At 39.1% G+C, this 14,719-nt stretch overlaps 1 protein-coding gene across 2 annotated transcripts in view; it reads left to right on the plus strand.

Annotated features, from left to right (window-relative positions):
* LOC111564633 (E3 ubiquitin-protein ligase TRIM9) overlaps positions 1 to 14,719 on the plus strand; it is a 92,234-nt gene that overhangs the window by 67,904 nt on the left and 9,611 nt on the right. Inside the window, exons 6-11 of one of the 2 annotated variants that reach the window (XM_035945514.2) lie at positions 2,084 to 2,164; positions 4,100 to 4,263; positions 7,664 to 7,802; positions 9,938 to 10,062; positions 10,162 to 10,340; positions 14,145 to 14,307. In XM_035945514.2, the coding sequence (XP_035801407.2) occupies positions 2,084 to 2,164; positions 4,100 to 4,263; positions 7,664 to 7,802; positions 9,938 to 10,062; positions 10,162 to 10,340; positions 14,145 to 14,307 (851 nt within the window). The remainder of the gene's footprint in view (positions 1 to 2,083; positions 2,165 to 4,099; positions 4,264 to 7,663; positions 7,803 to 9,937; positions 10,063 to 10,161; positions 10,341 to 14,144; positions 14,308 to 14,719) is intronic. The other variant, XM_023264330.3, reaches the window with a different exon arrangement.

Consider the following 14,719-nt stretch of genomic DNA (forward strand, 5'->3'; position numbering starts at 1 on the left):
GCTTTAGCCCAACACAAGCAATATAAATGAACAGACTGTTATGTCAAAATGAGTTTGGCGAATAAACTGGTCCTGCTTTTCCCAGGCTGCACTGTGTTGCCACCATTTAATTCCTCCAGGACCTCCAAACCTTCAGACACAAACTTAAAACCTTAAACAGAGAATGTTACCCAGCTCTGCGGGTCACAGCCCAAGTTGAATTCTTTGCTTGAAGGAGACTTTCTCTAATCTGAGCTCCAGTCTGGCTTGTTAGAGAGCCGAGGAGCTTTGATCATCCCTCCTTTGTTCTTTCAGGCTGGTGACATGAAACTCATCTGTACGTTTCTCCACCCTCACATCCCCCTGATCATCCAGAACAAAGCAAGAGAGTTTAAGAATGGACGATTTGATTTTATGTCTAACTTCTCATTACCATCTGAACTGAACATGTTGTTTTGGATCTTTTTTTTTTTTTTTTTTAGATTTTTAACTTTTTGTCTTTATTTCAGACTTAAAGAACTGTTACTGTAACTTCTCCATTGTTTATAAAAGAGATTTTTTTTGTTCATCTTTTGGGAATTTTCAATATTTTATTTCCTTGTTTATGTGATTAGAATGAAAAAATGAGCAGTTGTCCATATTATTCAATGCAATTTCAGTATTTTTGAGTTTGCATTAAATGAAAAGTCAATTATTTTAGCAGTTAAGTTCAAATGTAATGTAGGAATGATAAACAAATCTATGAATAATAAGATGACGTTTTTAAAAGTAGTGGTAAATTCTGTTCCTTGAGGTTGGAGAGTCTTTCCTCTCCCATTACTAAAACATATCAAATACCATCACACACTTGAAAAGAGCACTCAGCTCACAAATAGCTTCAATTATGACCAAACCTTCAAGTTTGGACTTTGAAGTTTCTGTATCGTTGCAGCAATTTCTGATGTAACATGACATTCTGTGGTGGAAACCTCTGCTCTGTCCTACTATGCAGATGCCTGGTGGAACTCTGAAGCATTCTTATGTCATATTTCCAAAGAGTTTACTGATGTGAAGTGTGAAAATCATGCAATTTACATGTTATTTGCATATGAAGCACCGTGTTACACTGTAAAGAATGCTTGTAAATTTCATGTTGAAAAACTATCAAACCATGACAGTAAAGTCTGAAACTCTAAAACGGTTTGATTGAGTTTTTATAACACTGAATCACGGTAAATAAGTTTATCAAGAGACAGCTGCATTTTTTAGTTTTTTTCTCATGAAAAATACATTTCACTACTCTTGCACAGTTGTTTAATATGTGTATAACAGTCAGTACTGTAATTTTTTGCATTTATTTCTCGAAAAGACTACAATTTTTCACAGTTTAATGTATGTACTGTTGTGCTGATAATGGAAACATGCTGTAATATTTAAAACAAGTAACTTTTTTGCATTTAGTTAATGTTAAAAAAAATACAGTATGTACCAGTCAAATTGATGTACTTTTGTGTTAATAATAGACATATGCCTTCATATTTATGACTGGTATAATTAGAATTTTTGCATGTATGTCAGTGCTAAAAATACACATTTAATGTTAAATACACAAACTGTTGTGCTGATAACGGAAAAATACTGTAATATTTATAATAGGTCACACAAACTTTATTTTATATGGTATTTTCATGTAAATGTTCAAGTAAAACAGACATTTTTTTTAAAGGTTAAAAATTTTTTTTTTTACAGTAAGCACATTTTTAACTGTAAAATCAACAGTATCAATACATTTCTTTACCATAAGATTCAGATTCAGAAAACTTTATTTGTCGCCAGGGGACAATTAAAAGTAAGTGAAGAAAATGTTTTACTGTAATTTTATGGTAGCGCTCTAGCAACCACAGGTGCTGGAATTTTACTGTATAAATAACAATTTTATTTTTACAGTGTACTAACATTTATGAGGGACAGTTGGTCCAGAGCATGACTTTCCAGTTATTTTGCTGAGACAGCCCGTGCCCCTCACGGCTTTAGAAAATATTAACCTCTTATTTGTTATGCAGTTTAGCATCTTCGGTTCCTGTACTGTGGTACTAAAACATGCAAACCAACATCATATTTCCAGATGTGCAGGAGATTCCATTATTGAAACAAAGGCAGGCAGCAAACAGTGGTGAGGCTGAGATGGAGGCAGAGAGCCCAGGAGGTATTTCAGAGACTTTTCACAGTAAACCCCTGTCTCCCTTGAATACCTTTTGTCACTCCTTCCTCATCCCTCAGCCCCACTAGCCCTCATTGCCATCCTGGTTGGAAACTCACTGGTGTTGTCGTCCCATAGTGTCTCTCTAGTCTCTTTCCTCTGCATGGTTTTTGTTTTACAGCTCCTCTCCAATGAGCGACACCTCTGGAGGGTAGAGCTGCATTTGTTTGTTTCCCAATGCCAGTCGTTGGTTACTCATCGTAACTTTTTATTGTACTTTTTAAAATATTGTAAATGTAAATAGAGAAAATGTACATTACTGTTCAAAAGTTTGGGGTCACTTGGAAACATTCTTATTTTAGAAAGAAAAGCATTCTTTCTCAATTAAGATTAAATGATAAACATTAAATCAGAAATTCAGTCTAGACATTGTTAATGTGGTAAATGACTATTCTAGCTGGAAACAGCTGATTTTTAATGGAATATCTCCATAGGGGTACAGAGGAACATTTCCAGCAACCATCACTCCTGTGTTCTAATGCTACATTGTGTTAGCTAATGGTGTTGAAAGGCTAACTGATGATTAGAAAACCCTTGTACAATTATGTTAGCACATGAATAAAAGTGTGAGTTTTCATGGAAAACATGAAATTGTCTGGGTGACCCCAAACCTTTGAACAGTAGTGTATATTAATCCTCCAAAACCAAAAGCTGCTAGTGGGTTTGAAAGGCACGTTATCATTAAAGATTGCCAAAATTATACCATTTATCAGAGCCCAAAATTAAAAAAAAAAAAAAAAAAAAAAAAAACAGAACAAACTGTTGGATTTCCACCTTTGTGACAGTTATTTTTCATGATGGAACTGCGCATCACATATATAGACACATATAGAGTTCAAGGACTGACAGAAAGGTTAAAACCCAGTATTTTTTCTAAAATCACAATGTTTCATCAAATTTTCTTTTCTTCTCTCTACTTCAGAGGGCTAAACACAACCCCTGTTGAATTTTTATCTAAAATTCCTGAAATTAAAGACTTTATTAAATTTTTTGTTTAATATAAGGATTCAAAGCACAACATGACGGATGGAGAAAATCCTCCTGCAAACAGTCCAAATAATTCTTACAAAGAAAACTAATTTAAAACTGATTTTAAAATGTATGCACTGAATCAACATGTGTATTACATACAATCGATCACACCATACTGTTCCTTCTGCCCTGACTGCTGCCTCTGCTTTGTGTCTTCAAGTGCCTGTAAATAAAGAAAAGAAGCCGACTTTATCACTCAGATCTACACTTGTGTGTTTAGTGGTTATCTCTACCCTGTTTTGTTGTCTGTATGTCTGTTTAAGATCCTTTTGGAATTCAGTTTTCACTTGTTTTTACCACAAGATTTACCAGCACAAGGGTTAGACTGATAAGATCCTTTTATCCTCTGATATTATGCAGATTTCTGCAACCAGCAGAAAAACATGTCTTGCTTTAGGCTATTTAATCTTTTACAGCCTCAGTCTGGCCTTTCGAGGGCAAATGTCTTAAAATGGTTTTCCCACCTTGAGAAGAAGATGAGTTCAGTAAACAGACGTCAGTTTTCAAAGTTCATATCAGTCTAACCCAATGCACCACTACCCCTTTAGTGCCTATAATGTCCTCACATGGTCATGTTTAAGCCTCCACTGATCCCCAGCTGTTGCCCTCTAAATGAACCAGAGGTCTTACACCTTAAATGTGTTTTTTTTCCCCTTTATATTCTCATTAAATCTCCTATTTCTCTCTCTTCAGTTTATTGAAAGACAACCGGCCGGATGACAACATCCCTGTTTGTTTCCTTTTCTCTTCAATCTATCCATCCTGTCATTGTTCCGTCCTTCTATATTCCCTTTCCTTTCAACCCTCAATTACAATCTTCACATTTCATCCATCCATCTCTCCTCACAGTGGAGTCTGGACCTTTGGTGCCAGCAGCTCCTCTCCTGCAGCTGGAGAAGTGTTGCACCAGGAATAACAGCGCCACCTTGGCATGGAGGGTAACTGTGCCCACCGGCAGCCCCATCGAGGGCTACATCCTGGAGCTGGATGATGGGAACGGAGGACAGTACAGGGTTGGTACTGCACAAACACACACACACTGATTCAGAATACATACTTTGTGTGAAACCAAGCAGAAAGACTGACACTAATATGAAATTAATCTAATATGAAATGCAGCAAATTACATCATACCAGCTCTTCTGTGGTTCTCCTTTTATTTTATTATGAATAATCCATACGCGGCTCAACTCTGACTAAAAACACAAACAGCACTCTCTATGAGTGCAATAAATCATGTCATTAGTAAACATACATTGAAAGTGTTGAGTGCTGGCCTCTTTCCTACACTGAAAAAAAATACAAAAATATATATGCAGCATGAAAATGGTCACGATGGTCTTGATCATTAATCCACTGCTTGGTCAGGTGTGGCTTTAAAGGACAATGATCAGATAGTGTGACTATTACACAGACACTCTGACAAGTGACTTTTAGAGGGCCATTTTAAAATGCAGTTCTATTTAAATGACATCCTGCCACAGATGACAAGAGAAAGACATGAACAGGCAGTTGGCTGCTGGACACTGACATGTCCGCTTATAGTTGTATCAAGGCACTTGAATGTCTATGACTCCACCATTTGTCATCTATGAAATCATTTCAGACAGCATGTTACAACAGACAATCTGCCACATGACTACAGACTACGTGTCACCACCCGAGCCCACACATCCGGCTCGTCCATCTGCAAAATCATTTGTGGTTGACTACAGAGAATTTTCACAATCAGAGAATACCAAACTGAGAGGAATCTTGGTCTATGATCTAGTCGCCCACACCACGGCCCTGATGTAATTGCAGAGCAGCGTTGTAATCAGCTCCAGCAGGCCACCACCCATGTTGGACACCAGCAGGATGGAAGATGGTCCTTTTCACTGATTCATCTAGTTTGCAGCTACACAGAGCAGGTGTCAGATGTCATGTTCGGCCTTGTATGGGGAGAGAGGCGGATGGAAGTGGAGGAGTGATGGTATGAGCAAGGATGTGCCATTAACAACAAGAAAAGCACTCAGAGTGTGCAGTACTCCACCAAGGATGCTCAGTCATTGTATGATTTTGGACGGATAAAATCTGTAAAAAAGTTGTGGTCCACAGTGGTCGATTTGTAGTAGGATTCACTTGTTGTCATAGTTACAGTGATGCTGTGCCGCTATCTCGTAATGATGCAGAAATATTGAACAAGTTCGTGGATCCAGACTATAAGCTGCATCACTGCCAAAATCTAATCACTTGGTCCTTGAGTCATTTCTGACCTTCCCTGAAAATTTCATCCAAATCAGTTAATCTGTTTTTGAGCAATGTAGCTAACAGACAAACAGATGGACAGACAAACCAACGCCGACTGTCACATAACTCCGCCATGTTCCTTGGCGGAGTAATTAACACATTATCAGAATAGAATAGAATAGAATAGAATAGAATAGAATAGAATAGAATAGAAATACTTTATTAATCCCTGTGGGGAAATTTGTTTGCTACAGCAGAAAGAGTACAGTTCCCACCACCATAAATACAGATAAATAAGTAAGCGTGCATAAAAATGAAAAATAAAAAATGAACAAGGAGAACAACATAAAAAGCAAAATGTCCTCTGTAAAGGATGTACAAATGTTAGTGTTTAATAGTGCAAATAGTGTCCAAGAGTGCAAGAGTATAAAAAAGTTTGCAATTTCAAACTACAGAAGTGGAAAAAGATGCTACAAGGCACAGAGGACTGGGAGCTCTCTGCCAGCCAGGGGTGATGCATTGAACAGAGTTACTGCTTGTGACAGGAAAGATTTCCTGTATCTGTCCTCGTGGCAGTGGAGCTGGACCAGCCTGTTGGAAAACCTGCTCCACTGCCTGCCCAGGGGCTTAGTTTTTATTAGAGTTAGTTAATAAAGTTAGAGTTATTAACTTAACAAATAAGTTATTTGTTAATATTTAATTATTAAATTATTTCCTTATTTAATAACTTTTGCATCATAAAAGTACTTTTATATAATAAAAGTTATTAAATGTGTTAGTGATTATTAGAAATCCACACACCCATGGTTATCTCGTTCATTTGTCAGCCTTATTTGATGTTTCTATGAGACAACGTGCTTCCACATGTTGCCACCATATGCACTCTCCTACCCTAGTAGCAGGTAAAGCAGCTAAGAATGTTCAAGTCCTACCAAGGACTGTAGGCTCTCTGCACATGTCACCATCCAACATCTGTGAGATGCTCTGGAAGGATGATAGTTTGTCTCTCGACTTCACCAATTCCTATAGGAAGAGTGGGACAACATTCCACAAGCAGCATCAACAACCTCGTAACTCCATGTGTCATAGATGAGTTGCACTACGAAATGTAAATGGTGGATCCACTCGTTACTGACTTGTGAATTATGATTTATGACTTCACTCTCCATCAAAATACAGTACCTTTCCAAAAAACAAGTTGCCACCTGGATTTAACTAAGCAAATAGGTAAGAGCCTTCCATTAGATAATTACTGCAGTGATGAATATGTTTCAGCTGCAACAACTTATTTAACTCTAGCTGATGCAGTGAGTAGCTTCTCAATTCTTAAACAACCATGTTGGAAGACATATCCTGTGATCATGGAAAGGATGTTAATCTGTTTCAGCAGGGTCAAATTATTGACCTGCATCAAGCAAAGAAAACAACTGAGATGAAACTACTAAAATCGGGTTAAGAACCATTCAACGCATCATTAAAACCTATAAGGATAGTGGTGAACCATCATCTTCGAGGAACAAATGTGGTCGGTTATGTGGTCTGATCAATCCAGATTTACCCTGTTCCAAAGTGTAAGAAGAGAGGCAGATGAAGTGATGCACTCATCATAACTAGTGCCTACTGTACAAGTCTGTAGGGGCAGGGTTATGATCTGGGGTTGCTGCAGTTGGCCCAGGTACAGCAACGCTATGTTCCCAAAGAATGAGGTCAGCTGATTAGCATATTCCAAGACGATGATACTAGGATTCATGGGGCTCACATTGTGAATGAGTGGATCAGGAAGCATGAGACATCATTTTCACACATGGATTGGCCTCCACAGAGTCCAGACTTCAGCCCCACTGAGAATCTTTGGAATGTGCTGGAGAAGACTTTGCACAGCGGTCCAACTCTCTCATCATTAGTGCAAGATCTTGGCATAAAATTAATGCAGCTCTGGACAGAAATAAATGCTGTGACATTACAGAAACTTATCAAAATGATGCCACGGCGAACGCATGTCGTCAAAGCTGAAGGCGGCCCAACGAAATATTTGAGTGTGCAACTTTTTCTTTTTGGATGGGCAGTGTATTATACAATGCAGTTATGCTTTCTTTCTGTGTAATTCTTGAGTCCATGTATGCTGTGTATAAATGTAAATGTTTGTGCTTAACCTGCATATGTAAAATTTGTGTGTACCCCCAGGAGGTCTATGTCGGGAAGGAGACAGTGTGTACAGTGGATGGACTCCATTTCAACAGTTCCTACAATGCCAGGGTGAAAGCCTACAATGGCATTGGTGTGGGACCATACAGCAAGACAGTCGTGCTCAAGACCTCTGATGGTATGTGATGCGTGTGAGAAGTAGCTTAGCTTCCAGCGAGCCAGATGGGCACCATGTCTGTCTCAATTCTCATTCTGCTCCTTTGACTGTCTTTATTTTATTGTCTCCGCAGGCTTGTTTGTGTTTGAGATCATCTTTGTAAAACAGGTTTCACGATGTAATTTCATTTGTGCTATGTTGCACTGATTAGAAAAGCTTCTCAGATGAGGAGATTGTTTTTGTTGTTGTTTCTTTTCTTTTTTAGGAAAAGGCATGAAAAAGGCAGCAGTAGAGATGAGAAGAGGGATGAGAAAATGTGAGGAGATGAAGGGGAATTAAGGCAGAGAGTAGAACAGGAAAAAAAAACGTGAGAGAAATAATGATGAGATGGCAGAAAAGAAAGGAAAGATGTGGACAAGAAACAACAGAAGGAGTTGAATAGGGAAAGCAAAGAACAGGGAGGAAAGGAAAGAACAAAGAAAGAAGGAAGGCAAGGAAAAGAGAATAGAAAAAGACTACAAAAAATAAGGAAAGCATAGGAGGAAGACAAAGGGAAAAATAGGGAAGATGGGAAGGAAAAACAGAAAAAGGATGGGGAAGAGGAAAATTGAAATGGAAAGGAAGAAAAGGGAGTCAGAGAGAGGAGACGAATAGGGGATAATGACAAAATCTTCCACAGCAGCAGTGGGATGAGGGCGGAGAGTTTCTCTAAAGCACTTCACACTCACACACAGACTGTCTTTGCCAGCCACAATAACAATGGGCATTAGTCTGTTTTCTGACTGATAACCGTTGATCCGTCCTGCCCTCTTTATATTTTTCTATGTCATGTCTTCTTGCTTACTCTCCCTCTTTCTCCTCCTCTCCTCATTTCTCTCCCTCTCCTTGATAAAATTGTACTGCTGCTACATGAGGGAGGAAATGGTGGGATGTGACTCTTTTAGTGCAGCAGGCAAATGCTGCAAAACAGACAGTGCTTTTAATTCTAATAATGGGTATTTGCTGAATAATTCTGTGTATTGTGTGTGTGAAAATATTGGACAAGCCACCACTTGTTCAGTGATGCAGCACATGGATGGATCCGTCCTCAGGCCTATACTGTTAATGAATGTGTCCCTGATGTTTCAGCCTTTAGCATGTGTGGTGTCTGTGTGTGTGTGTGTGTGTGTGTGTGTGTGTGTGTGTGTGTGTGTGTGTGTGTGTGTGTGTGTGGTCTTCCCCTGTAGCTAAACTTACTCACAGTTATTGCCCACCATACGCACGTTGTGTAAAATTGCTAGGCGTACACTTCCATGCAGACATCCTCCCTGAGGGAACCAGCTGTTAAAGGTACCATGTGTGAGAATATGAAGCAATTCACATGTTTTAATCGCCTTTTATATTTCCAATGTGTAAACGGATTGTAACGTAAATTAAAAAATGAGACTTTCCCCGAATGTCTCGATTGAAAATAACAACCTGTGGGTTGATTTCGATTAAGTGTTCTGGGAAAATTGTCCCCCCCCCCCCGCAGCACCAACAGTGTGCACTGCTAGCTGATTTTAGCTTAGAATGGAGTTGGCTAATATCAACAAATAACAAATTCCCAGCATAACCCAGCCTTCAGTAAAAACTCCTGAAAGTTTTAGTGAACCACACCTGTCTGGTCAAATTGGAATGTAACAGAAATTGGAGGAAAAACAGGGCCAACACTGGCAAGGCAGTTGATTTATTGATGGAGAAAATAGGTTAAAAAAAAAACAGAATCAAGGCACCCAGTTAGCTCAGCTGGCTGAGCAAGCGACCCATAAACAGGGGCTACAGTCCCTAATGCACTGGTTATGGGTTTGAATCCAGCCTATGGCCATTTACTGCATGTCATTCCTCTACATGTTTCCTGTCTTTCTCTCTCACTGTCCTATACATAATAAGGGCACAAACATAAAATAAAAATAATAACTTAACAAAACAGAACCAAAATAAGGAACATTTTTGAGATACCAGCATTTCTTTAAAATGTAATTTTATTGAAATATTTGAGCAGAATAATCTGTGTGGCTACATGTCTGAATGGTTTTACAGACTTACAGAATGCTGTATTCTCTGTCTCTGAATAGCTCTCCGTCCAAAGACTCTTACTATTGTAGACTAACTGGCTAATTATTGCGTCCTTTCAGTGGCTTGGTTCACCTTCGATCCCACCTCAGCTCACCGAGACATCGTTCTATCCAATGAAAACCAGACAGTCAGCTGCAACAGCTATGATGACCGTGTGGTGTTGGGGACAGCTGCTTTCTCTAAGGTGAGAGCTGTACTGACTTTGAATTTTCCAACTACACGGTTTTATTTTGTGTGGGTCTTGTGTGAGTAAGTGGATTTTCTAACTCTCCTCAAATCCCAGGGTATTCACTATTGGGAGATTGCCATCGATCGCTATGACAACCACCCGGACCCTGCATTTGGCGTGGCGAGGATCAACACCATGAAGGACATGATGCTGGGAAAAGATGACAAAGCCTGGGCCATGTATGTGGACAACAATCGCTCTTGGTTCATGCACAACAACTCCCACACTAATAGGTAGGTACTGTGGTGACCGTGTGTCCTTTATAGTGGGCCCGTAATGAATAGCAGTGGCCTCTTTACAGAGGGGCAAGCAGGACAGCTGTAGAGCAACGATTGTGTTGTGGCCAAAGGCCTCATCTGGAGTCCCTGTGCTGCTGTGATTGGGCAAACAGTGCATTGGTGCAGCCTCATGCTATCACGAGGCTGCACATGCACATGAGGCTACACTGTTCAAGTCTTTTGCTTCGAATGTTTTCCCTTAGGTGCCTCAGGATGTTATAGAACTTTGCTTTGATAATAAATTCATGTTGCACAACCACGTACATGTTGATGAAAACAACGAGCTTGCTTCTGACCTGAAACACCTCAGAGACTACAGACGCTTCCACTTTGAAAACTACCATTTTTCTCTTGACCCTAGCTGCAGACTCACCTCTCATTACTATTATTGATCTTTCACTTGAAGGTTGTGTATTGGAATAGAATGTAATGTTTGCTCTCTGCTCCAGTTTGCTGTCCCATGTGGTCACAAAACATCTATAGCACAATCTCCATGTTGTGGTCTCCTCTACTTGAGGCAGTTTGCACATGTAACTGACATGCACCAACATTCTCAGAACTTTTAGATCACCCTCTTGAAAGTAGAACCTGACTATTCTTTGTTAATGTTTTGCTATGTTCCATAAAGCCTTCTCGTCTGCAGGTATAAATGTTCAGTAAATCTTTAATTAAAAGTAAAAAGATTGAGTTAAATTAAATCTCTGTGTGAAGCTATGTTGGAAATTACTGGACTGTATGTACCAGCCAGAATGATTAATGTGTAATTTGTTCCATCCTGGCAGGTGCAACCTAATCCTTTAATGATTATTCTGCTGTTATGATTCATGAAGTGAAGGAGAAATGCCTGCTAAATGGACTTTTCACAACTGGGTGACCCCAAAGTTGTCCTTAATAATGTATCATTACCGATCTATAAAGCATAATAAATCATTCCTTAATATTAATGAAGACATTTTTTTAAAGTATATCATATTAGAATGCAGAATGCTTGTCATTCTAACTAATTTATGAACAACACTCGTCTAAAACAACAGGAGGCAGAGACTTTGTAAGGCATCGCTCTCTTCATCCATTCATCACTAGGTCTTCTCCATTAAATCCCACATTTCTGAGAGACACACAGTATAATGATAGATACTCAGGATGACAGAGGGACCCGTGGGCTCATACAATACCAAGTAACTAACAAACACACCAGGGAGGAAGATTACTGCAGGCTGCAGGAGACATCAAAACATGTCTCTGCATCATCTCTCTGCATCATCTCTCTGCATCACAAGGCAGTCATCAAGTCTCATTAAACATTTATTTATGAGAAAATATCTGTTCTTCACAGGAATATGCAAAACCTCTGACTTATTACACTCTACCTACCTTTCATATTGTTCATCTTGTTATGTCAGAGCCTCATGTTGTTATTTACCTCGCACCGATTCCTTCATCTCTCATAGCCCCGGCAGCCTTGCCCTGAGGCAGGTATCATGTTTGTATGCGCATCTACACACGCATGTTAGCTGGGCTTCAGAGCAAAAAACGAGATTTAGTTTAAAAACACAATTTCAGCAGCTGAGTATCTGTGTTAGGCTACAAGTTTTACAGTGATTTTTGTTTTCAACAAGTCATTTGTTGTCTTTTTCCCCCTGCTTTCACACAGACTGAACTCCTGAAGCCTTGATGAGCTTGTAAGAACAAATGGAACTTTGACACAAATGTACACTACCGTTCAAAAGTTTGGGGTCACTTAGAAATGTCCTTTTTTGGAAAGAAAAACATTTTTTTTTTCAATCAAGATAACTATTGTGGGTGGAAATGACAGATTTTTAATGGAATATCTACATAGGGGTACAGAGACACATTTCCAGCAACCATCACTCCTGTGTTCTAATGCTACATTGTGTTAGCTAATGGTGTTGAAAGGCTAATTGATGATTAGAAAACCCTTGTGCAATTATGTTAGCACATGAATAAAAGTCTGAGTTTTCATGGAAAACATGAAATTGTCTAGGTGACCCCAAACTTTTAACGGTAGTTTATATAGTATAAGATAGCGTTGTAGACCACAGCATTTATAGCCGAAGCACCTTTAAATACCCCAAATATACTAACTTTTTGGAATCTTAAGATTTTCTTTTAAATAAATGGATCTTATGTCATTGTCTTTTGCCAAATGAGGTAACAGTGATTGAGCCTATCACTTACTGATGAAGTTTTATCAAAGTTGTTGCATTTGTAGCACTACAAAAGGAGTGTCTATGGTGATGCTGCAAATTACAAGGCATGCTCAGTTCCATCATTCAGCGGTCTCTAAGCATTACTGTCATAATTAAATCTCAGGAGACGTTATTCTGTTTTCACTTTCATGTGTGGTGACATCAGCTGTTATGGCGGTGTGGCCCCGGAGCCAACTGACTGACATCACACAGGCAACATTGGCTCATTCCCAGTCTCCATCCTAAGGCCAAAGCACTAAACCTTCACAGACTTAACTGATTTCACAGCTGCAGCGCTTGCATGTGTGAGATTGTCAGGGCTCGAAATGGCATCGAAAGAAGGGCTGGAACACAGTATCATGACAGCACATGTTGCCTGGAAACAACACATCACCATTCAAAAAGTGAATTAGGAGTCATGTTTTATGTGCAGTTTGATAAACTGCTCGGTTGATCACTTCCTGATTGTGACATTACAGTGTTTATATATTTTTAACTACCAAAGGGCAGGAAAGTTATGAACATCTGCAAATTCTACACAGAAATTTGAGTGAAAATTCTGCAAACAATGCTTTAACCAATTTCACCATAAACCTTGGGCAGGTTCCACAGGAAAGCATGCAGGTATGTGGTTACACACAAAGAGTGCCTAATAGTGTTGAAAGGTCCACACTAGAGTCTTCATGGACTTGATGATTTGACAGTGGAACAACTATAAACCCTCACTGATTTAGTGGGAACGTGCCTCAGAGTCTGTGAATCTGTGACTGTGGAGACTAGAATTGGGCCACTGTTTGAATCTTTGGGAGGTCAGGTTCAAAAACACACCTGCAGTGACCACTTATTGTCATAGCTGCAGTCAAAGAGAAGGAAACAGATCTTTAAGTTTGCCACTTTAGAGCATAAAACAGAAAACACAGCAATACAAAGCAGTATCAGTTCAATGTCCAAATGATTCCAGTCATGATCCAGTTTAAGTTTTGTGATTAAAGAGTTATTCATGTTGATGCCCTGAGCAGAGGCATCTGTCTGTCCAAATAAAATGACATCTTACAGCTCCCCATAGACAAACCATTAGAGTACTGAGTGTGTGTTGTTGATTTTCATTTTTCCCTGTTTTGAAAGCTACAAAACATATGCGGGCATTAAATTGTTCTTTCAGATCTGCATAACCAACATCATGAACAACTGCAAAAATGATCTTGCCAGAAAGAACCACAATAAATTATTCCAATTGTGTTCAACATCTGTGCAAATGTGGATGTACAAAACAAAACAAATAAACAATAGGAGGGGAAAAGACGTTTTCTACTGTCAGTGCAACAGGCATCCAGCTGGAACTTGTTGTTAATTAACTGAATAATAAAACAGTTTCCCACAAATTTTCTATTGTCTTGTTATGGACTATATACATATATTTGTGCATATTGAGAAGCTCTGTATACATTTCTTATGCCACTTATGTATGCACTGTCATTTGCCAGGCATATACTGTAGCTCTTCATCTATATGTACCAGAAATGAATGTGTTGTGTGTGTTTGTGTGTAGGGCAGAGGGAGGCATCACTAAGGGCTCCAGTGTGGGCGTGCTGCTGGATCTGATTAAACATACACTGACTTTCTATATCAACAAGGAGCAGCACGGACCAACTGCCTTTGAGAACCTGGACGGTGTCTTTGTGCCGGCTGTCAGCCTCAACAGAAACGTGCAGGTCGGTGTTTGCATTAAAGATGGTATTTAATATGTAAGTATAAATTAAGCTAGGAAAATGATAGCATTTGTTGCAAATACAAGACATTTAATTGTGAAGAGTATTCAAGTAATGGGGTTTTCAGACCCAAGGCGGCATGTGCTATGCTGGCTGCTAAGTTCAGTCAATCACAAGGTAGCCATGCCCTAAAACATACCCTGGTTTACTATCTACTTTACTGTAAGTAGGATCACAACTGACTAAATGAAGATCATCCTGAAATTAGCAATTGAGATCATAAACTCAGTATGAAAATGTTTACTGAAGTAACAAATCAAATGAGAAGTATGGTCATTTTTCATAGATTTTTGTACAATCAGACTTCTTTTGCAACCAGAGGAGTCACCCCCTACTGGCTGTTAGAACAAATGCA

Source organism: Amphiprion ocellaris, chromosome 12, assembly GCF_022539595.1.
Source record: "Amphiprion ocellaris isolate individual 3 ecotype Okinawa chromosome 12, ASM2253959v1, whole genome shotgun sequence".
In the NCBI taxonomy this organism is placed as follows: domain Eukaryota; kingdom Metazoa; phylum Chordata; class Actinopteri; family Pomacentridae; genus Amphiprion; species Amphiprion ocellaris.